Source organism: Leuciscus leuciscus (assembly GCF_965113295.1).
Source record: "Leuciscus leuciscus genome assembly, chromosome: 9".
NCBI classification, from domain to species: domain Eukaryota; kingdom Metazoa; phylum Chordata; class Actinopteri; order Cypriniformes; family Leuciscidae; genus Leuciscus; species Leuciscus leuciscus.
In genome coordinates, this window is record NC_138733.1 from 2,388,806 (window position 1) to 2,408,445 (window position 19,640).

Below are 19,640 nucleotides of genomic sequence, written 5' to 3' on the forward strand. Positions count from 1 at the left end.
ACAGCTGATGCCATAGTGGAAGTTAAAAAATACCTCAACGATGCGTTTTTGCCCAGAACTCATAATCCCTTAAAGTGCCCCTATTATGCTATTTTAAAGTTTTCTAATGTTGTTCTGGAGTCTCCTACAACAGGTTTACATGCATCAAAGGTAAAAAAAACTGTTTAATTTCCTCATAATATACATTTGCACATCACCACATTTTCAGTGATTCTCAAACGACTCGTCAAATGAATCAGTCTCTCTAAATCCCTCCTTTCTGCGAGCTACTCTGCTCTGGTTGGCCAGACAGCTCAGTCTGTTGTGATTGGTTTACCGTGTACAGAAAACAAAAACGCCCATTGCCATAACAACGTCAGCTGTCCTGAGGCTTCCTACACGTAAACTAAAGACAGTAACGAACAATGACGTTTATTTTACCATATCAATCCCGAGAGTGATGAAACCGAAGAACCGATGATGAAACACTGGAAGAACTAGTTATTTAACCCGAACCTCCATCACAAGGACGACTCGAGCAGGACGTTTCTCAGTGATACACTACTCAGTTTGAGGTACATTATGAGATGTTGCAACTGTAATTCCTCACCATCAGCATGAACAAGTGCTGTTTTACTTGTAAGTTACTAATTTAACGTTATTTACAGAGTATTTTTCTAATATATTGCGGTGAACTCGTGGAAACTGTATCAATAACAGTGCATGCAATGTATACATTAGCCGAGCTCTAGCGTGAATGACTGATGTAACATAAACGTTGGTAAAACAAATCTTGCTCCATGCTTAATCTTTCCTCAAAGTAGTGAGAACGACAGACGATCTGCATTAATAGACACAGTTTTAGGTAACAGTGGCCCAAAACTGATTGGCAGAAGTATTTCAGTAAGACAGTAATAATGTGAGTTAAACAGTTAGGCAGGAGATCTAAACAATATAAAACTCAAACGTAAGTATTTTTAACACCACCTTTCAAGAGCAAGCGGTTTGCGAATCCTGCATTGAACTCCGAGATTTGAGAAGCGGTCGTCAGTAAAATAAAGGGAACACAGCAAAAGTTTAGGATTATACTGCCGTGGTATCGTGGGAAAGATTAATTTTAACTACTGATTCATCACATGCTCGTCCTTGGGCAGTGAAAAAAAAAACTGCCTTTACCTTCACATTGTAGAGCGCAGCGTCTTCTCGACATGATGCTATTCAGTATCCACAGGAATCAGCTGCCGGTTTGAGGTTCAAGTTTTCCCTGGTGTCTGCGCGCGCAATATGCTAATGTTTCATCTTGACGTCACAACGAAACGGCTTATGACTCGTTTGAAAAACAATTCATTTAATTGACTCAGAGTCGACACTTACTTTTGAAAGACAATAATTTTATATGCGGTGCACTTTCAGATTTAAACTTTGCAGGATGTTTTCATTCACTTAGAGCTATCGTTACACACTACATGAAAGGTCATTTTCAAAAATCCATAATAGGGGTCCTTTAACTTAGGATTGGTATTAGAAGTAATCTTTCCTCATTTGTATGTCCTAGCTAAAAAATACCTTTGCATGCCAGCAACAAGTGTCCCTTGTGAGAGGATTTTTTTCAAAGGCTGGAGAAATTATCTGTAAAAAAAGAAGTAGGCCAAGTCCTTCCACAGCAGAGAAATTAAGATTTTTGAATAAAAATCCATAAAAAAAGTGAGACATTGTGGCTTGATTTCTTTTATTAATATTCATTTTTCATGACCAAAATAACATTATGCACAGTGAGGAGCCTACAGTTTACAAGCTTCACATATTAGAAAAATACAATAATAAAAAAATAAAAAAATTGAATGGCTCGTTGTCAAGGTTGTTTCAGATCAACACCTGCAAGTGACCACTAGGTGTCAGGGTGTCGGATTGTTTCGAAGCCTCGACACAATGGCACATTTGCTTCAACTGTTTCATTGTTTCACGAAGCCTCGATCTGCCCACCACTACTAATAAAACCATAAACAAAATAGAAACAATTAATGTAATACAAACACATTAGAATGTTTTAAATCATACATCTGAAATCAGCTTTAACAAATTAAATAAAAATGCAGGATCAAAGAAACTAAACTAGAATTCAGTGTAAGCCTATTCAAAATGTCAAACTAGAAATCAAACAAACAAGCAAAAGGAACTTATTGTCAACAACTCGATTTCTCACAGGACATGTCTGGATCAAATAGAGGTGGCTTCTTAGGCCTAGTCCACAAGGACACGGTATTTTAATAACCGGAGTTTTTCCTCCTGCGTTTAAAAAAAAAAATCCCGTTCACACATGCTCGGTTTAAAAGAAATCTCTGTCTAAATGAAAGCGCTGTCAAGAGCATGCCACACCAGCAGACGGCGATATAACCCTAATCGTAAAGCCACGTTGGCCAATCAGAAGCCTGAATCAGAAGCAAAAACCCCGCTTTTACTGTCTACACGACAACACTGCAACCGCCGTTTCTGAAAATCCTCATCCTGACAGGAGTTTTCAAAAAATGTCGGTTTCAGTGACCTGATACTGCGTTTCCGTGTGGACGACCGGCCGAACCACGTTAAAAAAAAAAAAGTCACGGTTATAAAAATACCCGTGTGCATGTGGACAAGGCCTTATATCCAAACACAGAGATTGGGCTTAATTAATAACAAGCCACAGGTGTAAATCATTAAGATTTTGTCAGTCAATCAAGTCACAAGACTTTCTATTCATGGGTTTCATCAGGTCCCTTTCCACAGGTGTATAAAATCAAGCACCTAGATTATGAATGCAGACTGCATTGTGCTTGATTAATACACCTGTGGAAAGGGACCTGATGAAACCCATGAATACAATATGTATCAAGAGCATATAGGAAAATAAAAGAATTTTTTTTTTAGAAAAAAACATAAGGGTATATTAATTTATTGTGGTGGCGATGTTGGATCAAGATGCTCATCTTTCGTCTGGAACAGCCCAAAATCTTCAGTGTGTACCGGGCATTAGATAAGAATAAATCATTTTGCAGGACACTTTGAGCTTTGTAAGTTTGCAGATCTTTTACATGCACAAACAGCTACATAACACACTAAAGAAGAAGGAAAACACGAAAACGCATCATATGACCCCTTTAATACATTAATACAAATGTAAAACAACTATCATTAAAAACGTGATGTATACACTCAAGCTTCCATTGATTGTTTTCCAAAAGTGAGCTAGAACAGTTTTTTCCCCCTCATAATTATTAAAAATGAATCTTTCAATAGTCTTTGTCTCCCTCTGCTGGTTCAACACAAACACATTCAGGCTCTATATTTACTCTGTAACAAAACTCTAACCTTTTTGAGCTTACACTATGTGTTTATACAAATAAAATGGTTAATAAATGAATGAGAAACTGTAATTTGCTGCTGTGAAATAACTTGATTTATAACAGTGAAGTCACTGTATCTTCAGTCTCTGTTGATTCTGTTGACTGTGTGTCTCTGTAGTAGATCCTTATTCACCATCAGATGATCCTCAGAAGACTGTTTTCTGATACCTAAAATAAAACACACAAACAGTCACATTTGCAGTATGAGATATTACGTCTGTCACATTTTTTCATAAGAAAACTAACTAGATAAGCTATATTAATTCATTCTCAAACATAATGATTGTCACGGCCACCAGCCCTGTCACCTCAACTGCACTTCACTTCCCAGCATCCCTCATGTTCCCCACCTACACACCATCAGCCATCACCTAATTACACTCAGCACCTGCACATCATTTACACACACTATAAAGAGGCACTTCTCCACTTCATTGTCTGGTCTTGTCCTTACCTGACGTACAGATTCCTATACTCACCAAAAGATCACTTACCTGAACTTCCTCTTTGAATCGCTGATCGCCCGTCTTCTGTCTCAAGTCATCAGTCTGTCGTATCCTGTCCAGCCATCTGCCAACAGACATCAGTATTATCTTCCAGCTAAGTTCATCATCCTGTTCTGATTCTCCACAGCATACTCACCAGTTTCATCTTTCATCTCACCAGCCTCTGTTCAATAAAACATCCGTTTCATATTTACCTGTCTGCCTCTCTCTGTACCGTGACAGAAGACCAGACAACATGCAGAGCCCCATGGAGACTACAACAGTTTTTATTTTCCAAAATGGCAGAAGCCTGGAGGAATATGTCATGGAGTTCGTCACCTTCAGTCATCGAGCCACTTGCAGTGACCTCACCCTTATGGAGGGATTTTGGTGCAGGCTGGCTGATAAGATCCGCTTTGTGATGCTGCGAGGAGACCCCGTATGGATGCTTGAAAGTTACATCAACTTTGTGCTCTGGATAGTTGGGTCCTTGTTCATTGTTGGCAGTGCAGATGAAGACACCACCACCACTCAACCACAGTCACCATCCGTCACCACGCGTCCAGAGTCTCGTCCTGCCGAGACCGCCCGTCCGGAGTCTCGTCCCGCCGAGACCACCCCTTTAGAGCTTCCTCACGACAGGCCTGCCCAGACTAAGCCTCTTCATGTCAGGCCTGCCCAACCAGAGACTGTTCACGGCACGCCTGAGCCCTCGTCTCTGGCCAAGATGGCCACCGCCACACCTGAACCCTCGTCTCCGGCCAAGATGGCCGGCGCCTCACCACTTGAGCCCTCAGCCAAGATGATCACTGCCTCGTCACTTGAGCCCTCAACCAAGATGGCTGCTGCCTCACCGCCTGAGCCCTCTGCCAGGATGGTCGCCGCCAAGACCTGCGTCTGTTCCTGCGTCTGTTCCTGCGTCTGTTCCCGGCCTCCCTCACCCACCATCCTCATCTCCTCTGCCTCCTGTCAGCCCCATCACTCACCCTCTACATGCTAGTGGAATGGTGGGCTCGCTGAGGGGCTTCCAGTCCTCGGCACCATCATGGGACTGTGGATGCCCTGGATCTGACTCCAGCCACTGCGTCCAAGATTCAACATCGGCCCATCAGTCCACTAACTCACCCTTGGCTTCTACCTCCTTCATCTCCACCGTGGCCCATCAGTTCCACCAGGCTCCCTCGTCCCCCCGGATCCACCTTGGTAACTCGTCCACTTTCCATCACCTCTGAACTGCACTCCTCTGGCTTCGCTTCATCCCTTTGTTCCCCTGGCTCTGTTGGGCTCCTCACTCCCTCAGCTCCTCCTTGGTCCTCAGTCCCTCTGTCTCCACCACGCCCTTCTGTGTCCCTCTGAACCCTCTGCTCCACCATGGCCCGTGGAACTTCCGTCTCCTCCCTGTCATCCTCAACCATCGGTTTCACCTCTGTCCGTCATCGCCCTAAAACCTCCTGCCCTTCAGCCTCCTTGGCTCCTCCCTCCATTGGTTCCACCATGGGTCATCATCCTTTCTTCTGGACTTATCACCCCTCTGTCAAGCTCTTCTGGTAATCTGCCTGCATTCTCTAGGCCTTCGCCCACTCCTGTTGCCAGCCATCCGCCTGCTCCTCCTCCCAAACCCCCACTTTTGTCTTGTTCATTACGGCGTGAGGCCTTCCAGGAGGGGGCGTACTGTCATGGTCACCTCAACTGCACTTCACTTCCCAGCATCCCTCATGTTCCCCACCTGCACACCATCAGCCATCACCTAATTACACTCAGCAACTGCACATCTATATACACCATAAAGAAGCACTTCTCCACTTCGTTGTCTGGTCTCATCCTTGCCTGACGTACAGACTCCTATACTCACCAGAGGATCACTTATCTGAATTTCCTCTTCGAATCTCCAATCGCCTGTCTTCTGTCTCCAGTCATCAGTGTGCCGTATGCTGTCCCGCCATCTGCCAACAGACATCAGTATTATCTTTCAGCTAGGTTCATCTTCTGTCTCCAGTCATCAGTGTGCCGTATGCTGTCCCGCCATCTGCCAACAGACATCAGTATTATCTTTCAGCTAGGTTCATCATCCTGTTCTGATTCTCCACTGCATACTCAGTTTCATCTGCTGTTCCACTCCGTGCCTCTGATCAATAAAACATCTGTTTCATATTTACCTGTCTCTCTGTACTGTGACAATAATATAGCTTCTATCTGAATTTTACACAATTAAAAGGACATGAAAGGTCACTTTCACACAACGGACAGCTGATACAGAACCAGCAGAAATGATCATTACACTATGAATTTAATAGCAGTTATTAACAAACAAACCAACATCTCAGATTATCACACACATAGAGATAGTTAAAGGGGGAAAGCTTAAAATAACATTATTTTTACAATCAGACACAATAAGCAGAATTAAACTAAATAAAATTACAAGTTCAGAGATCTACTGAAGCTGAATTTAAGACATAATATCTGATGATCTCAGACAAAATATTTCCACAAACACATGGTGCTACTGAACTTGAACATTTACTTTTATTTCTAGTGAATAAATCAGCCATTTGAACTTTAAATGAAAATATAATGAAAATGTTAACTATTCTTACAACAGTGTCTCCAGTTTATAATGTGGATCATCCTTCAGATCCTTCAGTAGATTCACTCCTGAGTCTCCTAGTTTATTCTTATACAGATTCAGTTCTCTCAGGTGTGAGGGGTTTGATCTCAGAGCTGAAGCCAGAGCAGCACAACCTTCATCTGTGACACCACAATAACTCAACCTGTAGAGAACAATGACACACATTAAGCCTATATCCAAAGCAGTGTTCATTTTGGCAGCCATTTTTTATTTAGTCTTAGTCTTCATCTTCAGATGAAAATGCTTATTGTTCTTAGTCACATTTTAGTCATTTTGTCTTTCATAATTTTAGTCTAGTTTTAGTTGACGAAAAGTCATTGCATTTTTGTCAACTTTTAATCAAACTGCAGTTACTGACATCAATTTTGGTAGCTATTTATATGTAGTCTTTAGACAAAAAAAAGTATAATTTTCAATTCTACATACCCCTGCAGTCACACCTTTTTCCATTAAGGGACAATATTTGCCCCCTTTAATCGATTTTTCCAGTTCAGTTTTTACCTTTATAAGTACCTTTATAAAATAAATAATGATTTAAATAAAAATAATGTTCAATAAATATATAATAATGGTAAAATCGAAGTGATACTTTTAAATATTAAATTAAAATCGCCAGTATGTGGCGGTAAGTCACTGTCTTTATGAATGAGTGATGGAGTCATTAATTCATTCAGTAATGAAGCAAGTGGCTGTGTTTATGAACAGGTCATTGAATCTCACGATTCGTTCAAAGCCACAGATTCGATCACGAATCACAGCTGTGTGCTGCAGTTCTGCTATGGCTTTCGTTGCAAAATAGAGCAATAAGCCTATGACAATACTGTTTTAAATGTAGTACATCACTTAATGTTACCCTTCGGTTTGTTGAACTGTTGTATAAAATCAATGTCACATTTGAAATTGTGTGGATATACAGGAAACATTGCATTCTTGCTTGTATAATATGATCAACATTAAAAACACTGCTGGATATCAGCCTGCATTTTGATCGCAGATTTAGTCACACAGATAGCGCAAGCAGCTCGTTGCAGAACACAGACCGACTGAATGACACTTTAATTTAAGTAGAAAATCTCAAATGAAGATCGCTGAACTCCAGCTTACTTGTCTGTGTTTTCAGATCATTTGCACTTCTTCAGCAGTGTAGATAGAGAGCGTGTGTGCGCATCATTGCCAGATACTTTTGAAAAGACCGGGTAGAAAACGTGTTCTTTTCACAGAAAAGCTCTGACTGAGGGTTCAAATTAAACCGTTCAACCGTATGCCTGAACGCTCGTAAAAACAGTCAATGTGTTGTCATCTCCTTTATTTGACACAAACAAGTGGTTTTGGTCAAGTTTAAAAAAAATTTAAACACATTTCAGTCTTGTCTTTTTTCGTCAACGATATCGCATGTGTTGATATAGTCACAGTTATCGTTTAATGACGTGGGTGATGTCTCTCATCGTCTTGTCTTAGTCAGGGGAAAAAAAGTTGTTAATGAAATTAACACTGATCCAAAGATAAACATAACACTTAAAAAATAAAATAACAACATAATGCTGTCAATATGAAATATATAAAATACTCATTAGTTCACATTGTTAAAATACATCAGTTATGATTAGGGGATAGAATATATAGTTTGTACAGTATAAAAATCATTATTTCTATGGAAAGTCCCCATAAAACAGGGAAACCTAACGTTTTTGTGTGTGTGTGTGTGTGTGTGCGCGCTTAATGTGTTTGTAAACATTTTAAGGAACAAGTGTGTGTGTGTGTGTGTGTTAGGGCTGGGAGAAAAAAAACGAATTCACCTAACTATGGTGTTTTTATTTTATTTACGATTTTAAAATAGATTTCTCTTATTCCACAATCGATACTGATTCAAATTAAATTGTTTATTTTTGTCCTTACTTATAGACGAGGTTGACAGAAGTTAGCCACTTTTGTTTCAACAGAGGATGAAATGTGTCGTTATCTATGAGTGTTGTAATCTCTCTTTCAAGTGGAAAGCAACGTGAGACTGAATGCACTGAAAAGCCCTTGCGCTGCTCATATGCTGAGAGAGAGATAAGACAGTAGAGCTGCATGATTAATCTTTCAAATACTGTGATCTCCATTCAAACACACACATGATCTTCTTCCAATTCCTCTGTCTATTAAACCTTTGACAAAATCATATCGCAACATTCAAATCTGTGTTGGTGCTGCCGCTGACCCAGAGAGAGTTGTTATGAAACAGCTTCACAAAAGGTCTTTTAAACCTCATAATAGTATCATTATTTCTGTGATACAATAATTCAAATTATCATAGAAGTACTGGCATAAAAGTTTAAAGTTAAAATATAAACACTGATGTTTACAGTACCAATCAAAATAGAGTAAATCAGCTTTTGGTAGAAACTTGGTGCTTAACGCATTTATCAATTACATTGTTTCGCCACTAGATGGCGACAAGTGATAACTTGTCATTTTATACATCATGTACAGTCTGTATAAGTGTATGATTTAACTTTTCCCAATGAAGCGGCTCTGGAGATGATGTTTATGCAATCATGTCCTCATATAATAATGCGGCTGAGGCTGAAAACAGTGCAAGCGTCACGCGTGCTCCAATGTGTGTGCGTGTGTGTGTGGTAAATGAAATCACGCGTCTGCGTCATTCATTTAGAGACACGCAGGATTAATTTCAATTAAATAGTCTTTTAATGGTTTGAAATTCGATTTGATTTATACTGACCTGCTTTTTAATTCATCAAAAAGTTGACAAATTCCATGAAATTCCGTTTTTATGACTGGATTCCGCGATTCCGTCCGTGTTTTCTGCATCGCGGAAATCACAGGGCCCTATTATATTGAGGTGTTTTGCAACATCAGTGTAGTGATTTATTGCAACTTCAGCAAAGTCTGCTGCTGCCTTAACTTTGAGAGACAACTGATGCGTGATAAGTGAAGCAGCTCCAGTCAGCAAGTGCTTTCGGTGTGAGAGTGCAAAACTTTCAGTGCCTTCAGCTTTCCGCATTGATTGGCCGGACTCGTGACTCCCAACAAGTCAGATGGGCGGGGACATTGGTCTAGTCTACAGAGTGGTGAGTTCCGACAGAGGTGGCTGTGTCAGAGCCAAATATAGCGCATTTCAAAATTTAATTATTTTATCGGCAAATCGGTTTTGAAAATGGCCGATACCGCTAACCATAAAAATGCTTAATATCGGCGCCGATAATTGGCCAGGCCGATAATCGGTCGACCCCTAATAATCATGTAGTGATAAATTTGATATGGTGACAGTCCTGGTTCAGGTGAAACACACACCACTTCCCTCTTTTCAGCTGCACACACACATTTTGAGGAAATGCTCACACTTTTGCGAGGGTCTGTTTGCACAAGCATTACAAGGCAAGTTGATTTACACCAAACATTTTTGCTTTTAAAAACCCTCTTCACTGTATCCTGCATCTGTTGTCTGGTTTGTAGTTCGTCCGGTTTATTTAACTGTTAGTTTTACTTTCTTTTGGTGGATAATAATATAGTAAGATGTAAATGTTCCTCTTCAGGGAGACTCCTCACCGCTGCCTTCTACCGCCGGCAGGATCTGACGGCTCAAGCAGGAATCTGTCGCTGAACCACCGGATGGGGCTTACACCAAAGATATATTGTATACACTATCTACATATGAAACCTTATTCACTCCGAGTCTTTATGGTAGAGATGATCTTACCACAGTTTCTCCAGTTTACAGTGAGGATTCGCCAGTACAGCAGAGAGCAGCTTCACTCCAGAGTCTCCTAGTTTATTATCATGCAGTTTCAGTATTCTCATGTGTGAGGGGTTTGATCTCAGAGCTGAAGCCAGAGCAGCACAACCTTCATCTGTGACACCACAATCCCACAACCTGTAGAGAACAATGACACACATTAAGCCTATATCCAAAGATAAACATAACACTTAAAAAATAAATAACATAATGCTGTGAATACCAAATATATACAAATACTCATTAGTTCACTTTGTTAAAATACATCAGTTAGAATAAGGGGACAGAATATAGTTTGTACACAATAAAAATCATTATTTCTATGGAAAGTACCGCTAAAACATGGAAACCCAACATGTGTGTGTATGTATGATTGAAGGTGTGAGTATGTTTAATGTATTTGTAAACATTTTAAGGAATGTGTGTGTGTGTCAGGGCTGGGAGAAAAAATCAATTCACCTAACTATCATGATTTTTTTTGTTAGATTTTTCTTATTCCAGAATCGATATTGATTCAAATTAAATTGCTTTATTTTTGTCCTTGCTTTTAGATGAGATTGACAGAAGTTAGCCACTTTTGTTCCAAGAAAGGATGAAATGTGTCGTTATCTATGAGTGACATAATATCCCTTTCAAGTGGGCGCGGGGACGCGACGTGAGACTGAATGCACTGAAAAGCCCTCATGCTACTCATATGCTGAGAGAGAGATAAGACAGTAGAGCTGTGCGATTAATCTTTGAAATACTGTGATCTCCATTCAAACACACACACGATCTTCTTCCAATTCCTCTGTCTATCAACCCCCTGGGGTCGGCTATCGCGCCGGTGCGATAGTCTAGCTTTTTTTCCTATCAGAGCAATCAACTCCGTCGATTTTTGTCATACAGGCAGGTGTTATACATCATTCAAAACTGTCTTCTTTTATTTGTGTACACTAATAATAAAACAAAATGTTGTGTTTTTCGTAAAATAAAGAAAATAAACATGATGCGCGTTCTCTCGTCTCTCTCAATGTGAAGTTCATTCTGAAACGCAACAGAAAATTATCTATAACTCAGCGAATGCTTGTCACTGTGACATGAAACATATGTCTTTACAAAGCCTGAAGTCTCCATTTTTAAATTATGTAAATCATATCAAAAACAAATATTCTCTGTTTAAGTAATCCGTATGAAAGCAACGACATGCACAGTTTCTCCAGTCCGAGCTAATTAACTCTAATGTGACCACACCCACGTGCACACGAGCGATTGACATGCAAATGATCCATGCGGAGGAACGCAGAGCTGTAAACGCCCTCATTACTTTAAAAAAAGAATCAGAAACTTCAGTAACTTACTCCTCTCTGCTTTTCATCGAGTTTGGAAGACTGTGTTTGTGTTGTGCTGTGCTGTTTTCCTTGGATTTACCTCAGAAGAATTAGAAGAACGCGATTTGAAGATGAGAACGATTTTTAAGGTAAGACACTCATAATAGTAGCATGTTATTAGTGCATAAACTTTACATTGTAGCTACTAGTTAAACTGGTGCCAGACTAAAATGTACGTTATGAAATGAGATTGGAGTAAAAACATGAAGCCTAATGCTAAATGTATGTACGACACAAGGATGTTTTTTCGATAATAAAACACAGCATGATATAAAAGTAGGCTAGTATGAGTGTTTACTCTAATATGGTGTATATATTATAATGTTTAGACCCGTGTTTACTGTTAAATACTGTGTTTGTGGATATCTGCTCAAAGATATTTATAATATGGTAACAATAATGTTTCATAGTTTGGAGCGGCTCGATCGCTTCAGTAAATGGTCTCTGCACGCACTGTGAGTTTGAGTCAGTTGCGCTGTGCGTTTGAAAAGCAAAACGCACCAAACATTAGGCTTCATGTTTTTACTCCAATCTCATTTCATAATGTCATAACGAATGGAAACGTTTGAAGTAACATGGTAATCCATATATTTTATATCCATAAGTGTTCCTTTTTAACGATTTATAGGCTGCCTGCTATCTAGGCTATTGTTATTATTTTATGCAGCCCTACACATATATGCCTACAAGGCACAACAAACTTGGTGTTCATATATATATTTATATTTATATATTGTAAATTTCATCATTTTGACCAGAAAAAATCTTAAATGTATTCCCAAAATCATGCAGCTCTATAGTTTCTCTTAATATCAGCATGGTCACAGGTTATATATATATATATATATATATATATATATATATATATATATATATATATATATATATATATATATATATATATTTATTATTTTTTTTTCAGGGACCAGATGCCCCACTGATGAGTCTTGCTGACTTCAACATTCACATGAGTCTCTGTACATGTACATGAACATGGTCAAATGAAAAATCAAACACCTTGGAAATGACAGTTATGTACTATGTTTCAGGAATGGCACAAATGTGTGTGACTGTTCAAGTCTCTATCTTTAGATCAGTGTGTTTACTAATGTGCTTTTTTGTCATTTGTCATTTCATCTATTGGATTATGTTATGTTGTAAATAAATCCAAACAATCTAAAAGCTATTCTTTTTAAAATCTTTTCATTCTTTGTGCAAGGCTCCTCATAATGATAGGGCCTGATAGGGCCATAAGGGGAGGGTCTTTGTCTTTCACAGGTGTGAGACATATTCATGATGTGTTCACGCCTACTCGCATAAAGCTTTCTCACACAAAACATGTCTTACAAATTTTAAATCAATATATTGTCTTATCTGAATGAGCAGTCAGGGTGATTTTCACATAGTTTTGGAGCAAATATTCTAGGCTACATGATACTATTTTCAAAAGTCTTGTGAAGAAATAATCAGTATGGGTTTCATGACCTTATTTCAGTGACAATTATTTTTTGTTTTTTCACAAACCACGCATAAACGTCATTATCTCAAAACTGAAAACTTTTACATACATGCTGCTGACATGTTATTGTAGCAGAGTTTGTGCTAAATACAGTGTAATCAGATTTTAGCCATGAAAATGTCACAAGTAACAGATATAAGCACAAATGTCAGAGCATGTCAGAACACCTCCAGGGCCCAGAAAACACCTTAGTGTTTTTACTACCACGAATTACTACCACGCTAGTAATTCGCTAGCCTGTTAACGCGCCACCCGTGCGCTCAGCTATTTTTATTTATTTATTTTTCTCTCGCGCGCCCGCGCCTTTGAGTTCATAAAAAGCTCAGGTGAGTAAGAATCACTCAACAAACACGGTGAGTAATGTCTTGTCCTGTTATTGTCACCTGCACTTCATGTCACATGTTTAGCATAGCCTTCTCTGTTGGCAATATAGGATTTATATGTGATAAATGCAAGGAGTCAATTAGGCTGACGGAGAAGATTTCAGAACTAGAGACACGCATCCAAACTTTAATTGAGGATGGTAAGAGTGCTAGAGCTTCAGATACTTTTTTGGATGCGCCTAGCATAGTCAAGTCAAGTCAAGTCAAGTCAAGTATATTTGTATAGCGCTTTTCACAATACAGATTGTATCAAAGCAGCTTCACAGTATTAAATTAAAATAATACAACAAAGTTTGTTTCAAGAGGAATTTATTGATTGATAAAATTAAATTAAATATCCCCAAAATATCCCCAACTGAGCAAGCCAAAGGCAACAGTGGCAAGGAACCGAAAAACTCCATCAAGTGACCTAATGGTGTCCTAAAACTCCATCAGGTGACCTAATGGAGAAAAAAAAAACCTTGGGAGAACCCAGGCTCAGTCGGGGGCCAGTTCTCCTCTGGCATTTATGAGCTAGAGGCCGGATTATAGTTTGAACTGTAAGATTATATGAATGCCTGGCTGAAGAGATGCGACTTTAATCTAGTTTTAACCCTCTGAGGTCGGCAAACGCGCCCCCGCGTTTTGCTGGATTTTCTTCACATTGTAGTACAATAAACTTAAATTACTCCGTCATTTATGGTTATACAGAAAAAGAAATATAAAAAAAGAATCTGTGATATTTCTACTTTTGTATGTGTCCACTTACAATCAAATCAAAACATTGTGCTTTTGTAAAATAAAGAAAATAAACAGGGTGTGTGTTCTGCCTCTCCGTCGCGGTGAACTTTTTTTTCTTGAGCACGTCTATAAACTGAAACAAAACTCACCGAATACTTGTCACACATTTATGAGCCATATACCTTTATACACATTTAAGTGTGTACTTTTAAATGATCGGATTCAAACTGAAAACAAATATTCTCTGTTTAAGTAATTTGTATAAAACCAACAGGATGTCCAGTATCTCAAACGCTTGCTAATTACTTTTAATTCGGCCACGCCCACTCGCGCAAAAGAGATTCACATGCAAATCTCCACATGGAACGCGAACGCCCTCGTTACCTCAAACACAAAACACCAAAACACTTCACAAGTCTCTGCTTTTCGTCGAGTTTGGAAGACGCGCTGTGAGCTTACATTGGATTTACATCAGAAGAAGAAGAATGCGATTTGAAGACAAGAAAGATGTAAGGTAAGAAATTCTTACTTATTAGTTTATGGTATTGTTGCATAAACACATTGCAGTTGAACTGTTGCTAGATATATGGTGAATATTATACTATTTAGACCCGTGTTTACTGTTAAATACTGTTTGTGGATATCTGCTCAAACATAGATATGTATAACCATAATGTTTAATATTTTGGAGCGCGATGGCGTTTGAATGTATCATATTTTGGAGCGCGCTGTGGGTTTGAATGTATCATATTTTGGAGCGTGCTGTGCATTTGAATGTATCATATTTTGGAGCGCGATGGCGTTTGAATGTATCATATTTTGGAGCGTGCTGTGCGTTTGAATGTATCATATTTTGGAGTGCGCTGTGCGTTTGAATGTATCATATTTTGGAGCGCGCTGTGCGTTTGAATGTATCATATTTTGGAGCGCGCTGTGGGTTTGAATTTATCATATTTTGGAGCGCGCTGTGCGTTTGAAAGGAAAAATGCACCAAACATTAGGCTTTATGTTTTTACTATTATCTAATTTCATATCATCATAACGAATGGAAACATTTGAAGTAACATAAGATAATCAATATATTTTTCTCTAGCATTGTTACTGAAATCTTTTGGAAGATTTATAGGTTGCTTTGTAAAATAAAATTATTTTATGCAGTACTGCACATAGCTTATGCCTACAAGTCAAGTCAAGTCAAGTTTATTTGTATAGCGCTTTTCACAATACAGATTGTATCAAAGCAGCTTCACAGTATTAAATTAAAATAATACAACAAAGTTTGTTTCAAGAGGAATTTATTGATTGATAAAATTAAATTAAATATCCCCAAAATATCCCCAAGGCACAACAAACATGGTGTTCATTATATTATATATTGTTGGAAACATTTGTGTGTGTGTGTGTGTATTCTGTGAATTTTAAAAAGCAATTTTAACCAGAAAAATCTCAAATGTATTCCCAAAATCGTGCAGGCCTAGTTTCTCTTGATACCAGTATGTTCACTTTTTTTCTTTTCTTTCAGGGACCAGATGCAACTGAGTCCTGCTGACTTCAACATTCACATGAGTCTCTGTACATGAACATGGTAAAGTGAAAATCAAACACCTTGGAAATGAAAGGTATGTACAATGTTTTTAGGAATGGCACAAAGGTCTCTGTCTTTGGATCATTGTTTTCAATGTGCTCTTTTGTCATTTGTTGTGTATTTTTGGATTATGTTGTGTTGTAAATAAATCCAAACAATCTAAAAGCCATTCTTTTTTAAATCTCCTCATTCTTTGTGCAAGGTTGCTCTGAATGACAGGGCCTGATCGCTCCTAATAGGGCAGTTAGGGGAGTGTCTTTGTCTTTCTCAGGTGTGAAAAGCTTACATATTAATGAGCTCCCGCATAAAGCTTTCTCACACAAAACACGTCGTAAAAATTTTAAATCAATATATTGTCTTATCTGAATGAGCAGTCAGGGTGATTTTCACATAGTTTTGGAGCAAATATTCTAGGCTACGTCATACAATTTTCAAAAGTCTTGTGAAGAAATAATCAGTATGGGTTTCATGGCCTTATTTCAGTGAGAATTTTTTTTTTGTATTTTCACAAACCACGCATAAATGTCATTATCTCAAAACTACAAACTTTTACATACATGCTGCTGATATATTATTGTAGCAGAGTTTGTGCTGAATACAGTGTAATTAGACTTTAGCCATGAAAATGTCACTAGTAACAGAAAAAAACACAAATGTCAGAGCATGTCAGACCACCTCCAGGGCCCAGAAAACAGCTCAGACCTCAGAGGGTTAAACTGGGAGAGCGAGTCTGAGCAACGAACAGCATCAGGAAGACTATTCCAGAGTTTTGGAGCCAAATGTGAAAATGCTCTCCCTCCTTTGGTGGTTCTGGATATCCTAGGTATGACCAAAAGCCTTGAATTTAGTGATCTTAAAGAGCGCGATGGATTATAGGGCGATAGAAGATCCGTTAAATAGACTGGAGCTAAGCCGTTTAGGGCTTTATAAGTCAGTAGCAATACCTTGTAATTAATACGGAACTTTATAGGTAACCAATGCAGTGATGATAAAATTGGTGTTATATGATCATATTTTCTTGATCTCGTAAGAACTCTAGCGGCGGCATGTTGGACTAACTGTAGCTTGTTTATTGAGGATGCAGGACAACCAGCTAATAAAGCATTACAGTAATCCAGTCTCGAGGTCATGAATGCATGAACTAACTTTTCTGCATCAGAAACTGATAGCATATTACGTAGCTTAGCAATGTTTCTAAGGTGGAAAAAGGCTGTTTTTGTAACATATGAAATATGATTTTCAAAAGACAGGTTGCAATCGAGTATAACACCCAGGTCTTTTACTGTAGAGGATAAAGTAACAGGACATCCTATGATGTTAAAGTTGTGCGAGGTTTTGTGGGCGGTTTTTTTAACCGATAAGTATTACCTCTGTCCTGTCTGGGTTTAATAAAAGAAAATTACGCGTCATCCAATCTTTTATATCTTTAACACACTCTGTCAATTTGGAAAGTTTAGCGTTTTCATCCGGCCGTGATGAAATATATATTTGAGTGTCATCAGCATAACAATGGAAACTAATTCCATGTTTCCTTATAATATTTCCAAGTGGCATCATATATATTGAGAATAACAGAGGGCCTAACACAGATCCCTGCGGCACTCCATAGTTTACTGGAGTTATGATCGATTTTTCGCCATTTAAATAGACAAAATGGTAGCGGTCAGCTAGGTATGATTTGAACCAGCTTAATGCTTGTCCTTCAACACCAGTATAATTTTGTAGTCGATCTAAGAGTAATGTATGATCTATAGTATCGAACGCAGCACTAAGATCAAGTAAAACTAGTATTGAGATACATCCTTGGTCAGAAGCTAAAAGTAAATCATTTGTGATTTTAACGAGCGCAGTTTCAGTGCTATGATGCGGTCTGAATCCAGACTGAAACTTTTCATAGATATCATTTTGTTGCAAGAAAGAGCCCAGTTCAGCGGACACCACTTTTTCTAATATTTTAGACATAAATGGAAGATTTGAAATGGGTCTATAATTTGCTAGATTATTATGATCTAATTGTGGTTTCTTAATGAGAGGTTTTATAACTGCCAGTTTAAATGTTCTTGGAACATGACCTAAAGATAAAGACGAGTTAATAATATTGAGGAGAGGCTCTTCCACTACAGGTAACACTTCTTTCAGTAGTATAGTTGGTATAGGATCTAATAAACATGTTGTTGTTTTAGATGAAGTGATACGTTTATTTAACTCTTTTTGTTCTATAGTTGTAAAGCACTGTAATTGTTCTTGCGGGGTGATAATTGAAGCTGAATTATAAGGCGCAATTGAAGATTGAACGTTTACAATTGTGGTTCTGATGCTTTCTATTTTCTCAGTAAAGAAGTTCATGAAATCATTACTACTGAACTGTAACGGGATATTTTGTTCGGGTGACGTCTGTTTATTTGTTAGTCTAGCCACAGTGTTAAATAAAAAATTTGGATTGTTTTGGTTGTTTTCTATTAGTTTGCGGAGGTGCTCAGCCCTGGCCGCTTTTAGGGCCTTTTTATAACGTTACATACTGTCTTTCCACGCGATTCTAAAGACCTCTAAATTAGTTTGTTTCCATTTACGCTCTAAAATACGGGTTTCTCTCTTTAAAACATGCGTAGTATTGTTATACCATGGTGCTTTATTTTTCTCTCTGACCTTTTTTAATTTAATAGGTGCAACCACATCCAATGTTCTAGAGAAAATGGTGCTCATAGTGCTAGTTAGTTCTTCTAGTTCATCTGTTTGTTTGGGTTCAGGCAGCAGCTGAGACAGATTAGATAAGCAATTTGAGAAATTATCTATGGTGGATGGAAGGATTGTTCTGCCTGGTTGATAACGCGACGCCGCATGACATATTACAGCAGTACGTAATATGCAAGTTACCATGTAGTGATCAGTGACATCATCACTTTGTGGAATGATATCTATATCGGTTGGATCGGTTCCATGTGATATAATTAAATCGAGCGTATGATTAAGACGATGAGTTGGTCCGGTGACGTTTTGCATGACCCCAAATGAATTTAATAAATCTGTAAACGCAGCCCCTAACGCATCATTTGGATTATCTACGTGTATGTTAAAATCTCCAACAATTAATGCTTTATCGACATTGACTAATAGGTCTGAGAGAAAATCTGCAAACTCTTTTAGGAAATCAGCGTAAGGCCCTGGCGGTCTTTATACGGTAGCCAAGGCTAGAGATAATAGGGATGTTTTTCTAACATCTAAGAGCGTAACATTTAGCACAAGTACTTCAAATGAAATAAACTTATAACCCGTTTTCTGAGTAACATTGAGAATATCTCTATAGATGGTTGCAACACCGCCGCCACGACCAATCAGACGGGGCTCATGCTTATAACAGTATCCAGGAGGAGTAGACTCATTAATACCGAAATAATCATTTGGTTTAAGCCAGTTTTCAGTAAGGCAAAGTACATCGAAGCTATTATCTGTGACTATTTCATTTACAATAACTGCCTTAGGTGTGAGTGATCTAATGTTTAGAAGACCTAGCTTTAGAAATAGTTTTTGTTTACTAATAGCAACATTTTCTGTTTTAATAACAATTAGATTTTTCCTAGATCCTGCATTAGATTTATTATTTGATCTCACTAAACGAGGAATAGACACGGTTTCTATGCAATGTTCTACACTAGTATTTATATCAGTTAAATTGGTGCAGCAGAGACTATGATTTGGACTTTTGGTTACTAGTCAAAGGGTATTTAACATTTTGGAGATGTTATCAGACAGAAGATCCGCTCCGAATCTGCTTGGGTGTAAGCCATCAGCACGGAAAAGCCTAGGACGCTCCCAAAACAGATTCCAATTATTTACAAAGAGCAGTTTCTGCTCAT

At 38.4% G+C, this 19,640-nt stretch overlaps 1 protein-coding gene across 36 annotated transcripts in view; it reads right to left on the reverse strand.

Annotated features, from left to right (window-relative positions):
* Positions 1–19,640, reverse strand: part of LOC309506206 (NACHT, LRR and PYD domains-containing protein 3-like) — a 231,371-nt gene that overhangs the window by 56,036 nt on the left and 155,695 nt on the right. For 27 of the 36 annotated variants that reach the window (XM_082179880.1, XM_082179905.1, XM_082179873.1 and 24 more), the window contains one exon: positions 10,174–10,347. The exons of 4 other annotated variants lie outside the window; for them this stretch is intronic. In XM_082179880.1, coding sequence (XP_082036006.1) covers positions 10,174–10,347 — 174 coding nt within the window. Of the gene's footprint in view, positions 1–3,098; positions 3,528–5,696; positions 5,871–6,441; positions 6,616–10,173; positions 10,348–19,640 lie in introns of those variants that run through there. 5 more of the 36 variants (XM_082179882.1, XM_082179889.1, XM_082179897.1 and 2 more) reach the window with 4 other exon arrangements.